Source organism: Microtus oregoni, unplaced genomic scaffold, assembly GCF_018167655.1.
Source record: "Microtus oregoni isolate MIOR12 unplaced genomic scaffold, Mior012 000015F_ref0000493, whole genome shotgun sequence".
In the NCBI taxonomy this organism is placed as follows: domain Eukaryota; kingdom Metazoa; phylum Chordata; class Mammalia; order Rodentia; family Cricetidae; genus Microtus; species Microtus oregoni.
In genome coordinates this window covers 26,491,548-26,505,615 of record NW_024543074.1, presented here as the reverse complement: position 1 = coordinate 26,505,615, position 14,068 = coordinate 26,491,548, and the positions used below count along the sequence as shown (strand labels likewise).

Below are 14,068 nucleotides of genomic sequence, written 5' to 3'. Positions count from 1 at the left end.
AGAGAGAGAGAGAGAGAGAGAGAGAGAGAGAGAGAGACCAGTCTCTCTGGGGACATGTGCGTGGTCTAAGACATGAAGAAATGCACAGAACAGACAACTGGGTGACCAAGAGAACAAGATGTGATCACAGTTTAAAAAGAAAAGAAGCATAACCCAGGAGCACGTGCACACAGGTACATACTCCCCAGAGCCAGCATCCTCAAAGTCTGGACGTTAGGATGGCTAAGAAGTGTCTGTGTGGTGTGATAGAAATGATGGTGGACATAAAAGATGGAAAGCAAAAGATAATTCAAGGGGCAGTGGAAGGTCAGCAGCATTGAGAAGTTGTGGAGACGAGAGGTCTTTTAGTCATGCAGACAGGGGGTTGCCAGTAAACAGGAGTCTGGAGCCCCTAAGAGCTCCTGTTTGGAGGTAAGGCAATCAGCCAGGCACTGCCATGAAGGGGTCCCCCGGATGAGATGTGAATGGAAGAGCAGAAAGCTTGAAGCCGGCAGGCGCATATTGATGAAGTGCAAGATGGTTCACTCATCATCATAATGACCTGATTGCATTACTGAAAGCATGATCTCATAATTCACACACCCGTGTTACTTGTACCCCCACACTGCAGCTGAAGAAAACAAGACTTGGAGAGCTCCTGAGATGTGGCAGGACGGAGGCTCCTGTACAGACCTTTTACTTCAGAGGCTCTGCCTGACCCATGAACCTTCCTTCTGCTTTCTTTCCCTTCCACTCCTCCCACCCACCACCACACCACCCTCACCGTTTGCACTGCCTCTCCCTCACCCCTGCTGAGCTCACACTGGGTCTGAGTCACATGAGACTTAGCAGACAGGTGGGGGTGGAAGCGAGGAGGAAAAGCCAACTGAGCAGTGACTACAGACCTGGGTTTGTCTTTTTGTGGCTACTAAGCCTGGCTGGAGAGTGGGATCCAGAATATGGAACTCTTTAAATGGCCCCTAGATTACTGTTACATTCAAAGAAGGCTCCAGTCTTCATCTGGCCCCTAAGGCCAATTTAGAGACAGTGTCGCAGCCTAGAAGGACCTTAAATAAGACCCGGACCCAGCTTCTCGTAGCTTCTTCATTCTTAAAATGAAAACAATAACTTGAGCCTGCCTGTCTCTCAGGGTAGGTACTTCTGCATGGAACAAGTTCTGATCCAAAATAGAAGGGATTTGGGATAAGAAAAGGAGCAAATCCTGGGGCATGATGGCCATTTTCTTGGGCTGGGCTAACACCACCTTCTCCGGACAACTCCTGATTAGGTTGGCTGTGGCTACTTAGCAACTCTGGCTTGCCCAGACTAAAACCATCGAGTGTTTTGCTCTGGCCGAGAAAGGATTGGAAAAATGAAATGGATGTTAGGGAATGGATGTGTCTGTTCCCTAAGGTTCATATGCTGGGAGCTTAGTTCCCGGTGTAATAGCATGGAGACTATGGAGTATCTTAAAGATGGAGCCTGCTAGGTAGTGATTGGGCTGTGACTACTCCCTTGGGAAGGGACTCATGCAGGTCTTGTGAGCAGGTTAGTTCCTGGAAGTCTATCTATCTAAATGATTTCAATCCCATAGACCTAGAATTCTAACAGTTTGACCTAGATAACCCTTGATTACCCATGGCTCCTGAGTGCTACTCTGAGGACAGAAGAGGTGTCCTATTGAAGTGCCCTGAGGTTGTTTTGCCCCAGTCAGCCCCCACATACGGTCCCTCAAAGAGTCTTATATGTCCCAGGCACAAGGGGCAGCCTCCACCCCCACCCTGTAACACACACATGCACAGCCAGTCTTGGGAGAGACAGAGGCTCACCTTGATGCTCTTCCAGCTTCCCCATGGTCTCAATCTGCTCCACCAGGTCATTGGAGCTCCACTGGCTCATGCCAATAAGGATGGCGCTCTTACCTTCAGCCACTTCCTCTGAGGGAAGGGGAGAGATGGATGTTAGCAAATGGGGCCAGGTATGGGTGGCTCTAACGGAGCTGGTGTCTAAGGGGGTACTCATTTCACCCACAGTTGAAAAAGATTTTAAAAGCTTTTGGCTTCTTTTCTTCAGTGCTAGAGATGGGACCCGGGACCTTGCACATGGCAGACAAGAGCTCTACCACTGAGCTTCGCCGTCCACCCAAGACTTCAACTACTGAAAGTATCTTCACTCACAGGACTAACTATTGAGGAATTTGTCACTGCAACCATGACACTGTGACTCAGCAGGGCCCATCTATAGCAAAAGAAAGTGGCAATGAGACAGTTATCCACTCCTAGTACTGAGAATAGCATTTCTTGGAAAGAAAAGACCAAAAACTCATGATTTGCCCATGGTTTTCCTCCAGAAATGTGACTGGACTTATATGAACCTCCGTTTTCCCAACAGTAAAATAAACAGGCAATGTCCACCTCACAGGGTTCTGGGGAGGATCAGCTGAGGTGAAGGGTTTCAGAGTCTCGGTGCACAGAGGGGGCCCAGAGATAAGAGCCATTGTGTTCCCGTCTCCTCCTGACAAGTCGCTCACCAGCAAGGTTTGGGCTGGTTGGATCTGGAGTGGTGCTGGAGTAACTCTGAGGTAAGGGGAGGGAAAGCCTTCTGGTTCTAAGGTGTATGAGCTACATGGAGACCTTAGCTTCCATCTCAACTGCAGGAACCTTCTAATGTCTCCACTCGTGCTCCATTTCCCCTAGCCCTGTCTCTGTCCGTAATGATTACTCTGGGAAGAAGCAGTGGGGCTCCTATCCCCCATCCACACCATACACAAGCCTCTGGGTCCCCCACCACACCTGTGACACAATCCCTGCTCCTGAGAAGGAATGTTTCTATAAGAGCACACCAGTGGGAACAGACACACTTCTCACTGTCACCGCCTACCCAAGCTGAGCCGTCATGGTGAAGAGCTTTGTGGATTTCTTCACACCACAGAAAGCAAGGGTGTTGAGGAGAACCCCCAATTCCGGGTCATAAAGAATAAAAGCTGATAGCTGCCTTTCAGGCAGAGCGTTTCTCCAGCAACCAATATGGCGGACAAAAAGTTTTGGGAGCTGTCCAGCATTCCGACTCACACTAGCGCTCAGTAATCCAGATCTCATATCTGAAAATGCCTCCTGCCTTATTGTGTTATTTATTTGATTGATTTAACAGTCATTATTAAACTTTTACTAGTGATACTGGTATACATATTTACAAATATTAATTCATAAGGTAGACATGGTGGTGCATGCCTGCAATTCTATCATTCAGGAGGTGAAGGCAGGAGATCAGATGTTCAAGATAGCTTTGATTATATCGTGGATTCAAGACGAACCAGGACTACATAAGACCCTCTCTCAAACCACATAAAGCAAAACCAAAAAGAAACTAATTCAATTCTTGTACAAATGGGAGTAATAGTGGGGCTAGGAATGGCTCTGTCAATAAAGTCTTGCTATCTAAGCATGAAGACAAGTTCAGATTACCAGAACCAACTACAAAAAAAAAAAAAAAAAAAAAGACTTCACATGCCTGTAATCAACCCCAGTGCTAGAAGTTGTGAGACAAAGACAGGTGGGTCCTGAAGCTGATTAATCAGACAGTCTTACCAAATCAAATTTCAGGTATAGTGGAAAGTCATCAAAACAGACACCCAGCCTCTCTCTCCACATACACATACACATGAAAACCCCACAGCAACAAGCGTATGCAAACAGAATCTCTCTCACACAACAACAAGGAACAATAATTACTATCTTTATTTTGTAAACCAGGAAACTGAAGCAAACAGAAGTTGAATGATCCCTGCTCAAAGGTTCTGCCTAGCACCTGGATTCAAAACCAGATACACAGAGCACTTGAGTAAACTATGATGTCCCTCAGCCTGCCACTGTGGCATAAAACTGTAATCCCAGCACTTGGGAAGCTGTGGTAGGAGGACCATTAGGTTTGGGGCCAACTTAGGCTACATAGCGAGAACCTAACTCACAAAAAAGTATAAAGAATGCCATGCCCTAACATTTTATCCTCCCGATATCCTGTCCTGGACATCCTGTATTGGTTGGCCCCACATACCTGGACAGCTTCCTCAATCAGGTGTGCTCCTTCTGGGGACAAGTTCACACCTGTAAGTGGCATCAAATACTTGGCAAGTCTCTGAACCAACTTCTGGTGCCCATTGTACAAGCGGTGAACTTTCCTTTTGCACACACACACACACACACACACTTTGGTCTGTTTTCTTGTCCCTCAAACAGCAATAAAACCTATAGCTCTCCTACTCTTCTAGCAAGCTGCCACAGGAACAAATGATATAATAAACTTGAAAGAACTACACAAGCTAAAACACTGTGCAAAAATACAAGGTACCATCATCCTTGAAGAAGCAGAACCGCAATAAGGTTAAAGCCAGGCATAGTGGCACACGCCTTAATTCTGTCTCTTGGCTCTGTTGATTACCCAAGCAAGTGGGTATTTCTTTGCCCATTCCAACAACTATCCTACAGCAAAAAGACTCCTAAGCACATACTGTGTGACCTCTGTCCCACAGGAAGTCAGTGATGTGAAGGACACCACCATAAAGAACTCTGGGAAGACCAGAGAGAGGGGTGCCAGGTAGGTGCTCAGTACGTACTGGTGAGGGCTTCCTACAATGCCGGAGATTCTATCCCAGAGGTGTGTGTGAGGCTGCCAGAGCCCCTGGGGTCTGCCAGGGCTCCATAGCTCTGAGCATGCAGACTTCTGTGCATCAGGGCTCTCTCTGTCTCTCTCTCCCTGTGTGGCTCAACTCCCTTTGCCTTTGGTCTCTTGTCTGGTTTTCCATCAAACATTTCTTTCTCTCACAAACTCAGCATGATCCCTCCTGCCTGGTTCCAGTCCCTGTCGTCGTGTCCCCCCGCCCAACAAAGATGGGTTCTCAAGGGTTTTCTTCCCATGAGCCTATACCTCTTAGGGTCCTTGAACTTGCCTCTGTGTCTCTCAGACTCCCTGGGTTCTCTCAGGATGTCCTCACTGTCTCTCCCTTGTCCTACCACACCCCAGTATCTGCCCTCCTCCCCTCCCTCTGGGTCTCTCCTTTTCTCTGAGTGGAAGAGCCTCCTTAATCTCTCTTATGTCTTTGGAGTTCCTTTTCTTCTGCAGGATCTTGTCTCCTGCATAGGGTCCTCACTCCATTTGGGAGGCTTTCCTGCCCTTTGCCCCTCCTCTTTCTGATCACTAGCAGTCTTATGCATCCCCACATTCCCCACCCCCCTCAGTTCTGCACTCCTGAGCGCTCTCTCTCTCTCTCTCTCTCTCTCTCTCTCTCTCTCTCCTCTCTCTCATGTGTGTGTGTGTGTGTGTGTGTGTCCCCGTCCGTGTGTGTCCTCTCTCCCTCTCTCCCTCCTGCATCCTTTCTCGAATCTCCCCTGGGTTGCTCCCTCTCCCTGTCTCTCTGCCCTATTCTCCGGTTCTCCCTCTCCACTTGCCCACCCTTCCAAATGCTTTGTCTCTTGCCTCTCCTTCCCCCTGGAATTCTTGCCTGTCGTCATCTCCCCCCCCCCCACTCTCCACATTCAGCCTTCAGATCTTCACTCTGGAAGCAATGGGCTTTGCCCCCTACAAGGCCCAGAACTCTCTCTCTCTCTCTCTCTCTCTCTCTCTCTCTCTCTCCTCACTCACACACACACACACACACACACACACACACTCGGAGAGGGGCAGAGGGGTGAGAGAATGCCCAGCATGTAAAATGGCTCCTTTCAGAGTGTTTCCTATCAGAAAGGCCCAACCCTAGCCTCCCTCCACTTTCTCTCCTGGTAGAGTAGCCTCCCCATAGTACCCACAGGACCCCAGAGAAAACATCTGAATGACTGCCCTGGGAACTGAGTATATGTTCCTTTGCATGCTAGTTCCCATACCCACATAGCCCCTGGTGCAGACACTGTGGCAGCATCTCCAGTCCCTCCCCACGCTAAGCTCCATGTTGAGCCTCACTCACTTGGAGTACAACTCTGACCTTAACCCCAGCACGACTCTGCCCCTGGCTATGCCCCTGACAAAGCCTGGGAGCATCCTATAAGCCCAGCCTCCAGAGCAAGCTAGCAGGAAGACTTTCTTCCTTCCCAGGGCCCAGGCACTGTCCAGGGTCTCCAGCTCATGGAGCAGAGGACTTGTCACCGTCTCTAGTTGGTTGTCCAATAGCATTCATATCAGGACCATAAAAACAGTCTTTCTAAGGACATTAGTGCTTGTTGCTTGGTCCTCACCTTCACCCTGCCCTAACACAGACCTCATCCTGGATGCCTCTACACTCTACTCATTCTCCCTCACCTTGATAATGGTCCCTACCTTACCTCACCTCCAGAAATTTTAGGGCAGCATCATGACGCTCTCTCCATCCCCTCCCCTAACAAGGGATGAGAGAAGGGCCTTAGAGACCCCTGTGGTTTGCATCTACAAGAGTTCCTCTGTCTAGCAACCACCACTCTACTCCCCATGGCCTCTTTCCTCTTCATCCATGGACTAAACGGCTACATTCCTATTGTCTTCTAGAGGAAAAAGGGGGGTTGAGACATGCCTGAGCTCAGAGAGCTGCCAGTCAGTGGACCTCAGATCCCAGGTTTCCTTCTCCGTCTTTTCCCAGCTTGGAGTCTCTGCCAGTCCACGATCTCACAGCAGAAACCCAACTAAGGAGGGAAGACCTAGCCCAAGTTCCCCATCAGCTATGAGACCTGCCCTTGCCTTAGAGTCTTCTGTAAAATGGGGCTATTAATCTCAGCACCATCTTCTCCTAGGTGCTATGGAAGGCAGAGGACTACAACCATGAATGGTCTATGCTGTCCAGCATACAGGACTACACACTCCAGCCTTAAATGAAGCAGAGACAGGGGACTAGCCTAATCCTGAGAACCAAGAAAAAGAGAATGGAGATGGATAAAGGACAGGAGGCTGGCGCCCTGAGAGGGGGAGGTGTCTCTGCTTTGTTCTTGGTTAGACTTTCCAGCGCCAGTGTACCTAAATATAATCAGGCTCCAGATCCCTCAGTTCCCCAGCCACTGGCCCTGCAAAGGCCAAGTCCAGTCTGTTCATGCATATTCATCGAAGGAGGGGTGGATACTTAGACGCCAGAGAGGAGACCCGAAAGGAACAGGTACTTCTCAACTCAATGAGGGAATGTGCCTAGACATCGTGGGCCACGAGAATAGCAATCCCTAACAGTTTTTATTTTTATCTTGATGCCTTTCAACTTTCATTAGTTTTTATTGTGTAAATTTAAATCTTCTAATAAAAAATTGGGAGAAATGAATGAAATGAAACAGCTAATGTGATGTTTTGAACACTGTAGGTACTGCAAGGCAGTAATTGTGATCTCTGTTTCACCCTCCTTCCCACCCTGAGAAGCCATTGATCTGCTCCTGTCCCTGCAGGCGGAGTGGCATTTTCGAGTTTTGCTGTCAGGGCAGTCACACCGTGCTCTTCTGCAGCCGGACTTGTTATTCCGATGTCGTCCCCACTGCCGCCTGCCTCAGTTCGTTCCTTCCATCTAGACCAGACTCTGTTTCGCCATTCGCTCACTGGTTTTCATTTGGGACATTTTCAGATTGGGATTAGAATAAATCAGGCTGGCATAACATTTCCCTTAATTTGAGTAAACACTTAGAAGCAACAGGACAGGATGAAGCCCAGGCCCTTGTGCATGCTGGGAAATTCCACACTGATCTACACCCCACACCCCTCTTTAATAGCTGCCATCAATTTTTTTCCATTTCCCCTGAGAATAGTTTGAAAGGACTGGTTATTTCACATTTTGTTGAGCTTTTGTTGTTGTTGTTGTTTTGGGTTTCTGTTTGCTTGTTTGTTTCTTTTTCAAGACAGGGTTTCTCTGTGTCCTAGCTGCTCTGGAACTCACAGAGATCCACCTGCCTCAGCCTCCCAAGTGCTGGGATTAAAGGCATGTGCCACCATCGCCTCACCTCAGCCAGTTATTCTGATAGAACATTCTAACAGGTACATAGTGGTATCATTACAATCTAAACAATTCATTATATTTGTTTATTTTAAGTGCATATTGAGAGGTACTCTTGTACTACAGAACACATGTGGAGGTCAGAGGGCAACTCTCAGGAGATGATTCTCTGCTTCCACTACCTTAGTTCCCGGGATCGAACTCAGATCATGAAGCTTGGCAACAAGCACCTTTACCTACTGAGTCATTTCACCAGCCCATCTTTACAGGTTGCTTTGTTTTGTTTTGTTTTGTTTTAAATGTGTGAGTGTACACATACATGTATGTACACATGCATGTGGACACCAGGAGACAAACTCAGTATCATTTTCAGGAACACAATCCATTTCCTTGAGAGAGTCTCTCACTGGAACTCATCAGTTAGACCAGACTCACTGGTATTCTGTTGGCCTCCGCAGTTCTGGGATTACATCAATGCCTGGTGTCTTCATGTAAGTGGATTGCTGGGGATTGAACTCGGGTACCTGTGCTAGCAAGGCAAACACTTTACCAGCTGAGCCACCCTTCCAGTCCTCTCTGCCGTTTTGATTTGCCTTTCCTTGAGGATTGATGGTGTTGAGCAACTGTTCATGTGTTTGTTTGCCATTCAAACACTCTCTGCAGTGAAGTGCCTATTGCTTTGTGTTCTTCTTAGAGCAATTCTCAGTGTATTTTATTTGCCTAAGCACTGTCTTCTCCCTTTCCACCTGTTATCTAAGCGGTAGCTCCATGAGGACTGGAATGGGGTCTGTCTTCTCTACACTGAGGGTGGGGCCTAACGCTGATTGAGCATATACTCAATAAATACCCGTGAAAGAAGGGAGTAAATGAGGTAGAATTCTACCCTCTGGTCTGTTACAATCTGTAGCCCTAAATAAATCCCCTGCCTCCGTTTCTCACCTTGTAAAATGGGATGGGACTGCGAAGAAGGCTAAGCAGTAAAATGCTTGCTGTGTGAGTGACTTGGTTTGATCCCCAACACTCATGTAAAAGGCTGGGTAATTTACAATCTCAGAGCTGGGGAGATGGAGACAAGTGGGTCCCTGGAACTCTTTGACTAGCCTGACTAGTCTGATTGATGTTCCTTGGGCCATTGAAAGACCCTGTCCCAAAATTAAGGTGGATGGCATCTGAAGAACGACACTCAAGGTTGACTTCTATTATCTACACACAAACACATACACACATAAACAAATCACACACACAAACACATTGTATACAAATATGCACATAAAAGACCTAGAGGGGCATCCCAGGTCTTATATGATCTGGGTCTGAGGCCACCCCCTGAGGGAGAGCCTGGAATCCTGGGAGATCAGAAAGAAGGAGATGACAAGACAGAGGGAGGGAAGAACAGAGGTGTGCTGTGGCCGCAGGCGAGCACATGGGAAGGCCAGGTTCTCTGAGACTGAGGAGAGGAAAACAGACACAGCTGAGGGCAGCTGAGAGAGACAGTAGTCCCAGGGATAGGGGCAGGCAGGACCTCCAGCTGTTCACAGGGAAGATGGGTCAGCAGCCCCAAGACAGATATGACCTGGTGCCCCCACAGATGCTTGCCTCCTGCAGCATGCCATCATAGCAGCTAGGGACACACAGCGCTGATGAACTGCAGAAATATTGAAATGAAACTCTTCTGCGTATCAAAATATTGAAGCTGTGTTGTCATACTGTGGGCTAGTTGCTATGGAGAAACACAGCCCTGGCAGCCACTCCAATCAGACACCAAGGGAAGATGGGAAATGAGCCCCCAACGGGCTGTTTTAGGGACAGCACTGGGGAGAGGTTTCTCTGCCCAGAGCCAGGGATGGGGAAGCCTTGAGTGAGGACAGCCCCCGCATCCAGCCAGGCTTCCCGGGAAATCTTCTGAACCCTAATATTTGGGAAACGTTCTCGAATTGGGGGTATACAGAGCTGAGAGGAAAACTGAGACCCCAAGAAGGGAAAGACTTAACTGAAGCCACAGTTAGGGTCATGTTCAGACCAGTCCCCGCTGTCCTGTTCTAGGTCTAGATGATGCCTAAGGTCTGTCTGTCTTCAAGATTATGTTTACCAGGTATTTCAAACTAGTCCCATTCCAAATAAGTTAACACCCAGGGTAGGACCAACAAAGCTAGAAGGCACCCGGACCCTCCAACTGGGATCAGACTCGCAGGGTTTTTCACCACTCATACCCAGGCTGGCTCAGTGTGGCTACCTTCTCTTCTCTCCTAATTCCAGATTGACACATCTCCCACCCCGGCATCTGCCTGATACAATCACACCTTGGTGCCTGTGTTCTCTCTACCTGAAATGCCACTCTTGGGGTCCCTCTGGGTGCCATTTGGGTGCCCACTATCTGTCACAGCTCCCCTGAGCATCACTGGTGGCTCTCTTCATATCTGTGAAGCCTGTCTTGGAAGCGACATGGATTATTGTAGGCATCCCAGACCAGTCTCATCGCTCACTCCTTTTCCCCTGGCATACCACCTCTAACCACCTCCAACCACCTCCGTTCAGGGGCCCAAATATTCTTCAGTCGTTCCTAATTTAGAGACACCACACCTGCTCTCACATCTGTCTGGAAGCCTCTTTCGTCTCCTCACCTGACAAGCTCCTACTTCCTGACTCTGCAGAAAGGATATCTCGCCCACATCAAAGCCAGTGCCCTGGCTGAATTCTCCCTCGTGTCAGCTGGTAACTTTTACTTGATGGCCTCACTCCCACCAAGGCCCTTTGTATCATCTTGTGATGTTTGCCTCTCGAGCTAGCTCATACAGTTATGAGGATGGCAAGCAAAACCACCATATCCCATGGTGTCCCAATCACCTCGCACATATTAGGAGATTTAAAAACATTTCTAATCCCACCAATTATCTAAGCATGGAGTGCAAAACTGCAAGAAGGCTGCAAGAAGGGTGGAGAAGGCTCTTGGCCTCAGCAGGGATCCACCTTTTAGGACATCTCAAAAGGTCGCCCAACTGGTGGTATGGAGATGGAACTTACCTCTAGCATCAAAGAATTCATCATCTGAACTCTCCACCGAATCACTGAGGACATTCCGAAGGTGCCAGGGGGCACCGCCACCCGGGGAAGGGCCACCTACCAAAGAGAACATATATGTTAGTCAAGACTAATAGAGTGCCCCAATACAGTGGGGCCAGTTCGAGACCCCTCAGACAAAAATCAACCTCATCCTCCATGTCTGGGTTCTTCCAGACAAAAATCAACCTTATCCTCCATGTCTGGGTTCTCCTCTTCTGTAGCCTCAGACCACACTAATCCTTCTCACCACGGTGTTTTCATTTAAGTCCAAAAATTCTCTCTGAGGAAGCTCCACAGGGAACGATTGGGAGTGGCCCAGAGACTTAACCAAAGAGAGTGTATTGGTCAGCATTAGTTGAGCTTTGGTAATAAAATATCTCAGCTGTTTATAGCAACGGTGATTCACTTCCACTTACAAGGGTCAGATAGGGCCCTTTTCATCATGCTCGCTCCAAGGAGCCACCACATTATGATGTCACCATCTCAAAATGAGATGTCAAGGTCCAGTGAAGCAAGGAAACGCAGGAAATCATGCCCAGATTTAAACGCTTCTGCCCAGGAGTGGCATGCTCTGTTCCCATTTCCTTGATCAAAGCCCCATGGGAAGACCAGGCATCCTGTTGACCACCAAAGACATCAGCCACACACAGTACATGCAGGACAGGACAGGGCTCAGCACCACACATCCAAGTGAAGAGGGACATGATTGAGGATGTGTCCTGTCTCTGCCATTAGCAATCTGAAAAGCCATTTCCTTTCCATCCCAGCCTCAGTTTCCCCCCTCCCCCTGCAGACAATCAATCTCCAGCTGAATGGATAAGAAATTATGTATTCCGTGCCTGAGTTTCAGGAGGGTTCAAAATTGGCAGCAGCCACTATTAGTCTCCCCCAAAGGCAGCATGCAGGGCTAAGGGCCCTCCGGAGCAAGGACAAACATGGACACTGAGAGTGGTCCCTTGCACCAAACTCTGTCCCATCTTAGTTCCTGCCCTCGGGCCAAAGGGAGGTAGGGCAAGAACACAACAGGCACCTACCCCCACTCTCTAATCCTTCCTATTCAGCACTCTGGGGTTCACATGGGACCAGCATGCACAGAAGCCCTCTGCATACACACTCTGAAGTGTGCAAGATGCAAGAGATTGCAGGTAGATTGCAATCTGGTTTTTAGAATGAAAACCATGGAAGTGGTAGAAGAAAATCAACCTGGTATGTCCTAGGGACGTTCCCAAAGACAGAGGTATAAACGGCTCATAGTATTTCGATGATACCTATACTGCAAGAGAAACCCCGGCGTTCATCTGCAGGAGATGAGCTACACACATCCATATACAGCCATATGAGATGCCCAGCAACTGTTGAAAGAATGAAGTAGCGCATTAGGCGCTGACATGGGAAGATGCCCATGGTGTATGGTTGGGAGAAATACACAAGAGAGTTCCAGAATATTCTTTTGACCTCCTTTTTTAAAATGACATACACCTGCATGCTGAGAGATACGTGTGGCATGTGGGCTAAGGGGTCAGGCCTGGGTTCAAGCTCAGGTCTTGCCTCTTAGAAGCTGTGTGATGTCAAGTGAGTTGCCTCTCCTCTCTGTGCACTGGTTTCCTCATCTATACTGTGGGGCTCGTCCATGCCAGCCTTAGGAGCGAATTGCAAAGATTAAACAAAATGCATGAAAAGCTTAGCATCATGTCTTGCAAAGATCAAGTGTTTGGAACAGTAATTATTACATAAATATGCTTCCAGAGGTGTTAAAATGTTTGGGAGGACACATGCCAAGATGCCATTTATAAACATTTATCTCTATGGAGTGGTATTTGATAAGAGAAGGCAGAGGAAACTCAGCTTTCACACTGTGTGCGTAATCTCATATGATTACCAAGATTTTGGTCTCCTTTTGCCAGTTCTAAGAGGCACCTTCCCCACACAAGCATCTTTGGAACTGCGTGATGACTTAGGTGAGGGTATATCATGAGCCAAGTAGCATCATTCATTCCTTCTCCTCACTGATATGTAGAAAAAGGCTGTATCCTGCAGTCTGGGCACGTTCAATAAAAACATTAAATCACCATGCATATAGGGTACGTCTTCCCTGCGCCAGAGGCTTTGGCCATCAGACTGTCACTTCCTGTCCCCATAAAGACTGGGGGGCCAGTAATACCAACAATGCTTCTGCCTCAGCTTCCCCATCTATATGATGAGAAACATGATTGCGGCCCCCCTATGGGGGGATAAAATGTGATTCTAAATCTAGAGAGTCCATCCGGCACGTAGTTGGTACCGAGAACCGTGAGAGGTGGGCTATTGCCCCACCTTAGGCGGGGAACGCAGTCTGTGGAGAACCCACTACATCCCAGCTCACCCCACCCGACCAGCCTGCAGGATGCTGGCACTACTCCCCACCCTGAGCATGAACAGTTTCTGGAGAGGCCAACCCTCATGCCCTGCCCAGAACAAACTCCCAGACACATACCCAGGTTATGTTCTATGGTTTGCAGCCAAGAGAGAGAACATTCTGAAACACAAAAGGGCAGAGGTCACAGGAAGCACCAATGTGGAATTCCCCTCTAGATGCGAAGTCATTTCTGGCCCCACAGTTTCTATGGAGCCCCTTGAAACTTCAGAAGGACAGGGGCACTCAGTTTCCCACCCTTAGGCCTGGCTTTGCTGTAAGGAGGTCTGAACGTAGATGTGACTTTCTACCATGAATATGAGACTATTTTCTAAATAGATGTGGAAGTTTTGGGCTAGTGCAATAAGACAAGAAAAAAATGGAAAATATAAATTGAGAAACCAGAAACAAACTTGTGTTTATTCTGAGATCACATGATCATCTACACAAAAAGGCCAAAACTCTAACAGAGAGAACCCACTGGAACTAATGCTTGAGCATAGTATGACTGGCAGGAACCGAGATGAATATGCAAGAATTCACTGCATTCCTGCACACCAGTAACAAACAGCTGGAATTTGATTTATGCCTCAATAGTTTTTGTGATATGGTATTGTCTTTTTGTTCTCAAATATATGTAGAGATTTTTGTGACTCCAAAACACAACCAATGGGGCTAGACAGATGCATCGGAAGTTAAAAACACACACTGCT

The 14,068-nt window shown here is 48.0% G+C and overlaps 1 protein-coding gene across 1 annotated transcript in view; it reads right to left on the bottom strand.

Annotated features, from left to right (window-relative positions):
* The window catches only part of Pitpnm3 (PITPNM family member 3), an 89,278-nt gene that overhangs the window by 60,842 nt on the left and 14,368 nt on the right, over positions 1-14,068 (bottom strand). The window contains exons 2-3 of the mRNA XM_041664750.1: positions 10,925-11,020; positions 1,809-1,916 (exon numbers count right to left, since the gene is read on the bottom strand). Coding sequence (XP_041520684.1) covers positions 1,809-1,916; positions 10,925-11,020 — 204 coding nt within the window. The remainder of the gene's footprint in view (positions 1-1,808; positions 1,917-10,924; positions 11,021-14,068) is intronic.